Below are 10,599 nucleotides of genomic sequence, written 5' to 3'. Positions count from 1 at the left end.
ATATTTTATGAGGTATCTTATCTATTTATGAGATATCTTTAAACTGTAAATCATATGAGATCTATCGGACAGGTGAAAATGCCTGACGGGGCCGAATAAAGATCCTGAATTGATGTCTTCAAGGTGTGAAGCCTTTTAAGGAGGGAGGAATGTAAGATAGCTCATTTGGAGAGCACCTGACGGGAAATTCAGGGGGCTCGGGTTTGAATTCCGATCTGGCACGATATGCATTCCCCCCCCTCCCCCCCTCCCCTTGTTTTCACTATTTCCAACCATAGAGTCACGTACATTATAGAGCATGACTGGTTATATATCAAGGCAGGTTAGAACTGCAAGAATTATTATATCTGATAATTGTTTACAATTTAAGACCAGTATAATACGGGAGGGGTAGGATTGAAATAAACTTTCTTCAAATATTCGTGCTTCCCAAGTAAACATATAGGCCCTAATTAAAACTAATCTACATGTATTTGATTGCCGTTCCCGGTCATCTTGGCATGGTTTTCCTTACGGATTGATAAAAAAAAAACAACAACATATATTAGACCAACCCCTATTTCGACTAACAATAATATGGCAATATTCTTCAGTTAGGGCTATATAGGCTAAGTCTGAACTGCTTAATTAAATTAATGAAACGGGATTGAGACTATTTAAAGCTGGTTGAGTTACTATACACTACTTCTAAATTTAGAGAGTTCCAGTTGCCCTTGAAAAGATTATCGGATAACATGCATAGTTAATTTAAATATACCTATATAATTCATGTTTCATCATGTAATTTTAATTGAACAGAAAATAACAGGTGTTCTCGTATACATTGAATGGTACAAATCCAAGGAATACCGAATGAGCAGACATACTTTTTGTTCCAGAAAAGATGAAAATGCAATGATTTATGGTTTCATTGTCACAGACAACTGTTTCAATGATATTCTTTTCAAATAAATATATTTAAATTAATTTTTTAACGTTTTAGTTACCGCACACCTCGGGTTGCTACAAGCCAGAACACGAATCGACCAATCAAAAAGTTGTATATCTCGAAAATTATCCAATCGATGTACAGCGGTAAGAATTTGAACACCTCCGCAGTGAATATGGTGAGAACGAGCATCAGTATGTTGTGAAAACAGGCAGCGACGCACAGGCATCATATGCAGTGGTTTCACATGAAAAAAAGATCTTGAAAGTTATATGCATACTTAAATGGACAACATGGCTTTAACAAGCAGACCACAGACGGTAAGACTTATGCAGATGAATATGTTTATAGGTGTAAACAATCTACGACATGTTGGTCTTCTACCACTGAAATTCCCGGGTTCATTTTTTCATCAGCCAAGCCGTTTAAAAAGTATTTATGCATTGATTTTATATATTAACATACTTCCAATGATGCTATAAGTTTTGATGATGCGTAATTTTAGAATAGGTGGCTGTAAATAATTTTTTACCATGATTAAATTCCACCAAAGCATGATTAGACATGTTTGCCCATTCGGAATGCATGAGATAAAAACTTTTTAATACATATGCATTTTTAAAGTCTTTTGATTAAACATATAGGTTTGAATGAATATTTACCTATTTTGATCATTAAGTCTGTTTTGGAATGATGCAGGAATATTAATATCCCTTATAAGTATGCTATGGTTGATAATAAACTTGCATCTAGACTGATCTAAGTGCAGTGTAAATTGGTAATTTCAGGCTCGTCCACAACTAGGCAGCACACATATCCTTGTCAATAAAGAAAATCCTGATGGAGCATTACTCGCCAAAACGGAACTTCATCGACCTTCATCACACATGGGAACTAGGTCAGCCCTTGGAACGATCGACAACATCGGACACAAAGTTTCTGCCATAACGATAGACCCCAGTAAGAAGACAAATGCCATCAAGAAGGAAATTTTACAGCAGCAACAGATTGTGACCAGACAGAAAATGGGGAAATCTAAGGCAACATCTTCACTGAAAGACCTTGTAGAATCAGAGACAAAAGTTGTAAGTTATCAAAAGACTAGCAGTCACTGTTTTACTTGTAACAGAGAAGAATTATGAACAGCAATCATTACAGAATAACGTCTTTTTGAAAGATTAAAAGTAGTTATAATTTGTACATAATCTATTACTACAGGAACCTTCCGTAGAAGCAGTGAAAAATGTTCCCAAGACTGAGATTTTACTTGGACCCCCGGAGTCTATGGACATTAGTGAAGATAAACCAGAGGCATTCTCAAAAGCTTTACTGAAAGTGGAAGACATTGACGAGAATGATAAAGATAATCCACAACTTGTCAGTGAATATGTGAATGACATCTACCTGTACATGAAGGAGTTAGAGGTGAGTATTAGTATTTTATACATATCATATGTTTTATAACCCAATGGTTCTGTGTGACTATATCCATTCTTTTATATACAGGAAAAGTATCCAGTGAAGCCAAAATTCCTGGAGGGTTATGAGATAACCGGCAAAATGCGTGCCATTCTGATTGACTGGTTGTGTCAGGTTCATCACAGGTTCCACTTGTTGCAAGAAACCCTTTATTTAACTGTATCGATCATCGACAGGTTTTTACAGGTATTTTAAAAGAAAATTGAGTTTTACTCTTAATGTAGTTGCAGGGTTTTTGAGAACTGTCAGAATCGGTCCAAATGTTTTGTCCACCTAGAAAAAAAAAATCCATAGTAGACTAAACTTATTTTATATATGTCCAGCATGCAAGAATTGGATTTAAAAATCTCGATAACTGAGTATTAATCGTGTGTACCGGTACTTCTTTCAACAGATCTAATACTCTATTCCTGAAAAAAATGAGAGCACAAATATATGGTTGCACTAAGATGTAAGTCACGATCTTGTAATAAAATAGGATATAAAATGTAATCTATATTTTCTGTGGTAAAAATGTTTTCCTGGCCTCTCCACAGATAGTTTAAATCTGAGCTTGGTTAAAAAGGAAAGCAGTTGTGGTTTATCTGAAAACGCGCACGATTTATGTGTGTGGATTGTTTGTAGATTCACCCAGTGCCTCGTAACAAGCTTCAGTTAGTGGGCGTGACTTCCATGCTGATTGCATCCAAATATGAGGAAATGTATGCCCCAGAAGTGGCGGATTTTGTGTACATCACAGACAATGCCTACCAGAAAAAGGATATCAGGGAAATGGAAGCCCTGATCCTTAAAACTCTTGACTTCAGCATGGGAAAACCTCTCTGTTTGCACTTCCTCAGACGCAATTCGAAAGCTGGAGGGGTAAGACTTGTGTAGCAATTTTCGAGGCCTGTAGCCAATTATAATTTCTACATTAAATCTTATGACTAAGATTAAAATTTAGAAACACTTTACTCTCTTTATGATCTATCGCCTGTTTACTGAATGAGTAAATGATAAGACAGTTTGATGAAGATTGCATTCTTCAATAAGATATTGTAATGCTTGATCTGAAAGCAATCTCTGGGTAGAAATATATTTTGTGAAAATGTCGCATCTGAGGAAGTTATATCATTATTGACATGTAAAAGTTGTATCATGACAAGGAAAATATCAAAATGAATGTCAAATTTTGTATCATGACAAGGATAAAATCAAAGTTTATTTTGAAGAGAATATCAATGACGTGGGATGAAAAATCTTTAAAAACAGAATATAAATTTTTCGAGAATTTATTGTACTATCTAATGTTATTTCTTTATCTTTGTTGAAAGGTTGATGCCAGTAAGCACACTTTAGCAAAGTATTTGATGGAGTTGACAATCATCGAGTACGACATGGTGCAATATAACCCCTCACAAATCGCAGCTGCTGCCCTTTGTCTTTCAATGAAATTATTAGATGGATCAAAATGGGTAAGTTATATGGTTGCAGAGTACTTAAGATTATTAAACATATAATGGTGAATATTGGCCAAGTCGGGTTTGGGTGTCAATTAGTGATGGGCAATCGGAAATAAAAAAATTAATCGATGATCGGATGTACCTTTTCGATTGATTAATCAAAAAATAATCGAATTTTAATGATTTCGAATTTATGGCATTTAAATTTACTTTATGTTTTACCCTAAATATTAAGTTAATTATAATAAAATCATTAGATTGATTTTATCTTGTTTAACGTCTCTCTCGAGAATTTTTCACTCATATGGAGAGGTCCAAAATCCTAATTAGAACTTTGAAGTTAATCCCATACTTTCGATTTTATTTTCCCGGGATAGAGATAGATCTCTCGACTTTTGTTGTTCTTATGGGATTCCGGTTAGAATAGAGCCTCATTACCCCTTGCTTGTTGTAAGAGGCAAAATCCGAAGCCCCGTGTCACAACAGGTGTGGCACGATAAAGATCCCTCCCTGTTGAAAGACTGTAAGCACCGAGCATAGGCCTAAATTTTGCAGGCCTTTACCGGCAATGGTGACATCTCCATGTGAGTGAGTGATTCTCAAGAAAAACGTTAAACAATATTCAATCTTATCGGATGATTCAGCTTCGTCAGCCATTTTTTGATTTTAGATAAGTTGCGTTAGGAATATTCGTATTATTTTTTTTAAAAAATACCGACGTCATCGATTTTCGAAATGACAATCGATTATTCACATCGTTTCAGTTATAGCGACCGAAAATCGAAAGTCGGCGACAATCAGTACATCGCTAGTGTCGATGCTTACCAGTATTAAGTACAATAATTTCCTTTATTAGCCAAAGGGGACTTTAGGTTTGCACTATGTCTGGCAAATCAGTTCTCTCTTTTTTCATCATGCTTGCAAACATGCATTTGATATTCGATAGCTTTTCCATGACCAGTTACAGATCAAATTCGAATTTTGTTTGGGTCCATTGATTTTTTGCTGAGTTTATGGCCCTTGGACTTAAAAAATAAACTCAAACAGTTTGCAGATATTCTTTTAATATTTAGTACATTGATTTACCATGACAAGTTACAGGTCAAGTTCAAATTTTTGTTCTGGTCCATTGATTTTTTTTAATTTTTTTTTGCTGAGTTATAGCCCTTGGACTTCAAAAAATATATGAAATTTGAATCTGTCTTCCACAGACCTCAAATCCTCAATGCAAGAGAAACAGAGACCGGCCCTTGGACTTACAAAATATCCACCAGGGCGACCAACATTGGACGAGACAATTTAAAATATTTAGTTGAATCGTAATATAAAGAATTAATTGATACTTTACAAATAAATATCAGAATGTTGTGGTACAAATCCACTATTTCATGAAAAATTGACATTCAATAATGGCCCATGTATTTCACACTAAAATTTTGAACAATTCGTGAACATTTTATTGCAAAATAATTGGCTATGTGATGATGCCGTTTACTGTGAGACTTGGACTAATATGGTGGAACTTTAAAGCTTTCAAATTTTGCATCATTAAGATTACAAGGTTGTGGAAATTTACTAGTTGCCATATTTTCTGTCCTTTACTTAGATAATAAGTGTCTCTTTTACTTGCGTTTCTTCTCGCATGTTAATTTATTATGTAAATCCCACAAAAGTGAAATTTTGTAGAGTGAGGGTGGGATCAGGTGGCCCATTTTTACACTCGTTGAACTTTCAGAAAATAATCTCTTGCTGGCAGTTTTCCTGAATCGTATTTATTAGAGAAATATTTATAAGATGTATATTTGAAGTCAAATGGCTTTTAGATGTGATCAAGCATGCCACATTCACTCAAATGATAGAAATATTAATGTTTTATAATAAATGGTAAGATATTCCTGGCCTTATACTTTTATACGCCCGTCTTTAGACGGGACGTATGATGGTACAGCGATGTCTGTACTTCCATCCATCCGTTCGGGATTTTCTCTTTATAATTCAGGGTTCGAAATTAACTCATGTCCGTAAGTCCGAGACTAGTAAAAAATGTGTCGGACTAGTGAACTCTCTATAGCACTAGTCCGTACGGACTAGTGAAAATCTGGAAATCAATCTTGAATTGGTAAATATTTTTAGCAAGATTTGTCCGAGTCTCTTAGATGTTTGAACTTATGGTTGATTACCTGCATGGTCAAGTGTTTGCATGACTATGACAGCCTGATCTTCCAAACACATGGAGTGCATTCGAGACCACTGTTCTTCGAACGTGCACAAATTGTCAAATTCCTGCCGATTCCGAACACCGAGTACACATCACGAGAATGTGTTCTAGGTGCAAGAATTACAAGTAGTGTGGTCTGAGAACATGTACGTTTGTGCGGACATGTTCTCGTCATTCGTGACTCTAACACAGTAGTTCATAACACTATAGCTCATGACTTGGTCAATCGAGTGAATTTTTTTTACTTTATTGATAAAATTTCGAACTCCTGTGACTCTAAGATCTGAGCACCAAAACAACAGGAACGTCGATCTCGAACACACTTATGGACGTTTATAAAAGGATTAACTCGGATGTTAATATTGTATGCTTCTGAAGATCTTGAATGCGAAATAAAATATGGTCTCTTTTTCTTCTGTAGGTGTCAGAAATTGAATTGTTTGCAACTGTGATGTATTTGGTTTGATTAAGTACTATTGAATAAAACGAAGATCATTTTATGATATACTGGACTGACTAGTGAAATGCTTTGCAGACTAGTGAACATCAACAGTGACTAGTCCGTATGGACTAGTGCTTGAAAAAGTTAATTTCGAACCCTGTAATTTCATTTCCCTTTCACATATCATGCTGAAACTTGCTGTGTAGCTTCTTCGTGAGTCACTCTAGATCATATTGCAATTTTGATCCATTTCGACCTTTTTTTCCAGGAGTTTTGCCCCTTTATTTGGAAATAATTATTATATGGAGGGTACATAATTTGTCCGCCCTACTCCCCCCAGTTTTCAAGTGAGAGCCTTCTTATTTTGTGGAGTGTTTGTATGGGTATTGAAGATGCGCATGTGGGATGGATTTTGATTTTCTACAATTTTTGAGAAAATTACAGGTTGTTGAGCTTAGTCTATTTGGAAATTAATATTCTATGGAGGGTACATAATTTGTCCGCCCAACTCCTCCCACAGTTTTCAAGTGAGGACCATCTTATTTTGTGGAGTGTTTGTATGGGTATTGAAGATGTACACCTGGGGAAGGATTTTGATTTTCTTCCATTTTTGAAAAAATTACAGGTTGTTGAACTTGGTCCATTTTGAGGAAATCTCGATTTTTAAGCGAAGACCCTTTGTTCATATGAAAGTTTGTCACAGCCTCATGATGGCTGATACTACCTGAAGCAAAGTTATACAAATTATAGCACAAGAAAAACACCCTATGTAAGCATTTCACGGGCATATTATGTACCGTTTGCAGTACTCGTTAATGAATGATTAGGTATTCATAGCCGAACTTTTCTTTTTTTTTGCAGACTGACACGTTAAGTCATTACAGTTCCTATTCAGAAAAGGATCTTCTACCTTTAATGCAAAAGTTGTGTAGTCTAGTCGTCAAAGCAGAAACATACAAATTAACAGTAAGTACTTTAAAATCATGTCAGGTCTAAACCTACAAATTAATGGTAAGTACTTTAAAATCATGTCAGGTCTATATACAGTATTCTTTTGTTTACACTTTGTTGTCAACTGCCTTGATAGTGCAAGTTATTATTTGTGTTGCCACAAAATTATTAGTTTAGCAACATGTATCCATTGTCTGGCAATACCTGGAATTTATGATAATCCAGACATGCATTTTATGATCTTGTTGGTTTTATGGAAAGAGACCCAGGTATCTATTTTTTGCCCTTGAACAGTTCATAATCCCCAAAACAGTGGCAAGTAATTTTTTTCCTGTTATGTATGAAAGATCTTTAGTCCTGGTAATGCCTTATTTTGCCACCATTGGAGAGCACTTGATTCTGTAGTGACAGTATATTTCATTCTCTTTTCAGGCTGTTCGAACGAAATATGCCTCATCAAAATTTATGAAAATCAGCACTAGTTCAGAACTGAAAGGACAAGTGGTCAAAGAAATGGCCAGTCAAAATGAACTTTAACTGTTCCCTGGGAATTTTATAAACAGGCTGTGATGTGTGTGTTTTCTGGACAGGAGTGCATTTATTGTGGAGCAAAGGATGATGTGGGCTCATTTCACAGTGATGGATGCGGTCAAGAGGTGTGGTTGTCTCTTTAGAATGGAGTGCCCTACATACAGAATCTGTTCATCATTTCATGTTATAAAATTTTAACTAAAGAATCTCTTTTATCAGATTTTTACTTTCCCAACTAAGTTTTAGATACATGAAGCTAGATTGTCATTAATGAAATGGGTATTTTACGATTTCTATTCATGAATTTTTTAGATTGAGTCTTGTATTAAAGAAATATTTCTGATTTAGAAATGTATGACTGTTCTCGATTCAGCATTCCATCTTTATTTATTTAGTATTGTGTGAATGACCAGAGTGAAAGGATAGTTAACTCCAAATCATGATATTAATGCTGGAAAAACATGGGGATAACACTTTTATCACTTTTGATTTCATTTTCTTTTTCTTTTCCATTTCACGCTTGAATATCATCCCCTTGTTTTTCCTAAAAACTGAAACTTTAATCTAAGTAGGTGCTGAACTATTCAATCATGGTATGAGAATATTTAGTTTTCAAAAAATAGCTGTCTTTGTATTTCCCTTTGCAACATATCATTATCTTGATCAAAATTAGAAGGGTACTGTACCAAGTTTTAGGACGTTTGGTTTTTAGGATTGATCGATTGATTGTTAAAAAATTGTTCAAAGGGCACTTGCTAAATATGTATTGGTTTCATTGGTCACTATTTCAAATTTGTTCCATATTTCAAACTTTTCAAATACATCCATTTCAAATTTTCCCAGTATTTCTATTGTCCATATTTCAAACTTTCATTAACTGTCCTCTTATATAGACGTTTGCAAGGTATGAAAAGGTTAGCATGTGCCCTTTAATGATTGTTTTACATGAAAAATATGAATATAAATTTTGATACTTTTACTTTTATTCATGTATTTGTGTAGCTGAAATAAAATTGAAATAAAACTAAATGGCTTCTCTTTAATTTGTTGATATGTCTGTTGAGTGGGTTATATACTTTTTGATTTGTTAATATGTCTGTTGAGACACTTTTTGCCTCACCTGAGCTGGGAGCTCGTGAGATTTTCTGATCACCTGATGTCCATCATCTATCCGTCTGCAAACTTCACATTTTTGACTTCTCCAAAACCACTGGGTCATTTTAAGGTAATCAAAAATAGGGTGAGGTCATTTAAAAATCTTCTCGAGAACCACTGGGCCAGTAGAGCTGAATTTTATACGAATGCTTCCCGTTCCTGACGTAATGCAGATTCAAGTTAAGATATTGGATGTATAATGATTGATTGAATATTGTTTAACGCCCCTCTTTAGAATATTTCACTCGTATGCTATTGACGGTGAAGGACTGCAAAATTCACGGCTATGCTCGGCGCTTACGGCCTTTGAGCAGCGAGGGATTTTTTATCGTGCGATCCGGGGTCTCGTCCGAAGGACCGCCCCGATTAGTCGCCTTTTACGACAAGCAAGGGGTACTGAGGACCTATTCTAACCCGAAAGGATAATTATATCAACATAAATGTCAATTTAATTAAAATTAGATGTTAGATCCGCTCACATACTCGTTTGTGTAGCGAGTATGTGAGCGGATCTAACATCTAATTTTAATTAGATTGCATAAATGTTTGTTAAATAATGATGAAAGTGAACTATGTGTACCGATAGATGAAATTTACATGACTGACAGTCTAATTTAGATCATGATCCTCATACATTATGTGTAGTGAGAGTAGATGAGCGGATCATAGGATCTAATTTTAATTAGATTGCATTACCGGTGAATGATTAGAAGCTGATGTTTGTGGTAAATAATTCTATTTCATATTTTCATAAAGAGAACGTGTGTAACTTTCTACCAAGATATTTGTATGAAAATATGATTTCTTTTAAAAATATTGTTATAAAACATGCTATTTCCCATCTTCACAAGTCGAGGGTTATTGATTCGTTAGTGCGAGGTAACGAATCTATAACCCTTGACTTGTGAAGATGGCTCTTTCCATAGACTTCAATCACAGGCACCTGTTTCTGTATATAAGTTATAACGTCTGTATACTAATAATATTATATAACTTATATACAGAAACGAGTGCCTGTGACTTCAATGTTAAATTCTAGGTGAAATAAATCGAGTAGTGCTTGAACAAAATTTTGAAAATTCCAATAGTTGATTATTTTTATTTGATGAACCCTTGAAAATGATACCGCGATGACAAAAATCCCACCATCCATTTATTAGATATGAAAAATGGTTCTTATACATTGAATACCTTAAAATCATTGGTATATAGAGTGTAAACTATATAGAGTGTAAAACTATATAGAGTGTAAACTATATATAGTATATAGAGTGTAAACTATATAGAGTGTAAAACTATATAGAGTGTAAATTATATATAGTATATAGAGTGTAAAACTATATAGAGTGTAAATTATATATACTATATAGAGTGTAAATTATATATAGTATATAGAGTGTAAAACTATATAGCGTGTAAAACTATATAGAGTGTAAACTATATAGAGTGTAAA

General features: G+C 34.6%; 1 protein-coding gene across 1 annotated transcript; it reads left to right on the top strand.

The window, feature by feature from the left end:
- Positions 1-1,073: 1,073 nt before the first annotated feature.
- On the top strand, positions 1,074-9,020 carry LOC125651874 (G2/mitotic-specific cyclin-B-like). Its single transcript, XM_048880704.2, has 8 exons — positions 1,074-1,248; positions 1,717-2,013; positions 2,147-2,353; positions 2,435-2,593; positions 3,032-3,268; positions 3,721-3,861; positions 7,371-7,475; positions 7,893-9,020. Exons 1-8 carry the CDS (start codon positions 1,213-1,215, stop codon positions 7,995-7,997), a joined length of 1,287 nt encoding a protein of 428 aa, XP_048736661.1. The 5' UTR covers positions 1,074-1,212; the 3' UTR covers positions 7,998-9,020.
- Positions 9,021-10,599: the final 1,579 nt, after the last annotated feature.

The sequence above is a fragment of the Ostrea edulis genome, chromosome 5 (genome assembly GCF_947568905.1).
Source record: "Ostrea edulis chromosome 5, xbOstEdul1.1, whole genome shotgun sequence".
Taxonomy (NCBI): domain Eukaryota; kingdom Metazoa; phylum Mollusca; class Bivalvia; order Ostreida; family Ostreidae; genus Ostrea; species Ostrea edulis.
This window is presented reverse-complemented; position numbering and strand designations above follow the sequence as displayed.

What these genes read in the sequence shown, in the direction of transcription:
- LOC125651874 (XM_048880704.2), top strand. Translation starts at nt 1,213, where the DNA reads ATGGACAACATGGCTTTAACAAGCAGACCACAGACG. An exon ending in GCAATTCGAAAGCTGGAGGG is followed by an intron (nt 3,269 to 3,720) that starts GTAAGACTTGTG and finishes CTTTGTTGAAAG; the next exon opens with GTTGATGCCAGTAAGCACAC. An exon ending in CAGAAACATACAAATTAACA is followed by an intron (nt 7,476 to 7,892) that starts GTAAGTACTTTA and finishes TTCTCTTTTCAG; the next exon opens with GCTGTTCGAACGAAATATGC.